The 1,422-nt window shown below is 38.5% G+C and overlaps 1 protein-coding gene across 1 annotated transcript in view; it reads right to left on the bottom strand.

The window, feature by feature from the left end:
- Positions 1-283: 283 nt before the first annotated feature.
- Positions 284-1,422, bottom strand: part of LOC110020899 — a 5,267-nt gene continuing 4,128 nt past the window's right edge. Inside the window, exons 2-4 of the mRNA XM_020719180.1 lie at positions 1,254-1,422; positions 959-1,155; positions 284-869 (exon numbers count right to left, since the gene is read on the bottom strand). Of these exons, the coding sequence (XP_020574839.1) occupies positions 798-869; positions 959-1,155; positions 1,254-1,422 (438 nt within the window). The 3' untranslated portion in view covers positions 284-797. The remainder of the gene's footprint in view (positions 870-958; positions 1,156-1,253) is intronic.

The following is a 1,422-nucleotide window of genomic DNA, read 5'->3' as shown; positions in this document are numbered from 1 at the left end:
ATCTTATCTTAATCTTTAAATATATAATTCAAGAAAATAATACATATGTTCAACAGACGTGGACAATTGAGATGCAACAAAAAAAAATCTTCCTGACATTTGCGTCTTATTTCTCACATAAGTTCAGCATATATAATACTTTTTCTCCTATAATTCAGAACTTCACATGCACATTCATCCCATCCCATACGGAAGTCAACGATTCCAACATTGTTATTTCAAAAGTCAACGCCACTAAACATCCAACATTTACCCATCAATGCCACTTCCCTCCCAACATCCTGCACCATCAATACAGAAGACAGCTCATAGACCTCAGGCCTCATAAATGGAAAAAGAAAAACCATTATAATCTTCTTTTAATTGAGATAAAGTTCATAACTTTTCTTTCTGAATTTCCACATACAAAAAATTGTTTCTCAGTTATGCTGTGAGTTTCTTGTATGCGACACTAAAATGTTATAACTTTTTTCAAAACTCAGAACTGAAATTTTATATTTAACATTACACCAAACTTATCTTAAACAAAAGACAAAAAAGGTTTCAGATTGATTGTCAGACAGATTGCTATCAGAAATGCATCAAAGGCTGTATTCCTGACTAATTAAAGCAATTCTTGACTGGCTACCAACCTCTGATTGATGTATTACAGAGTTTTTAATCATCCCCTTCCGAAATAAAACCATCAAAAATCTAAATTTCAGAACTTGTCAGGAAACCTAAGAACATCTTCTTTGTCATCTGATTCAGAAGTAGGACTCATCTCCTTCCCTCTGCAATCAACAGTAAAAATCTCATCAGCTTAGGATCTCTGAGATGCTGTCAAGAGATGGCCGCCAAGTCCTGGAGTTTCTCAGCTTCTTCGCTGCCTGAGAGCAAACCATGATCTTCAATCCACAGAACAAAAAAAAGGGAAGAAATTTTAAATAATGAAGGGAGAAATTAACTAGATTTGTACCTGATCAATCATTTGAGAACCAGATTCACTAGAATCCGTAGAATCTTTAATACTTGTTCTGTCCTGTGCTCTTTGATTATGCAGCTGAAGCAGCTGAAGTAGATGCTGCTGGATTTCTTCCTGTTGCTGCTTGACCTGAACATTCTGTGCTTGCCTTACTCTCTCCTGCTTCCTCGCCCTCAACTCCTTCGTCACCTCTGAAGAATCAGAGGAAAATAGTTTCAGAAAAGAATAAAAATCGGATCTTTCTCACTGTTGATAGACGTGGATGGAACTGAAAGGTTTGAAAATTTACCTTCGGAGGTCATTAGGCGGTATACTTCGCCAATGAGAAGCATCTCCTTGTGCTTGAGGAGGCGAATTTTAGTGAGCCGAACGGAGGAACTTGCGGCTGCGACGGCGGCGGATGGTTTCCGGCCATCTCTGGAGAGGGTGATATGGGCGACGTAGTGGTCGGGGTGGTT

The sequence above is a fragment of the Phalaenopsis equestris genome, unplaced genomic scaffold (genome assembly GCF_001263595.1).
Source record: "Phalaenopsis equestris unplaced genomic scaffold, ASM126359v1 Scaffold000108, whole genome shotgun sequence".
In the NCBI taxonomy this organism is placed as follows: domain Eukaryota; kingdom Viridiplantae; phylum Streptophyta; class Magnoliopsida; order Asparagales; family Orchidaceae; genus Phalaenopsis; species Phalaenopsis equestris.
The sequence above is the reverse complement of the archived record's forward strand: the minus strand, read 5'-3'. Positions and strand labels throughout refer to the sequence as shown.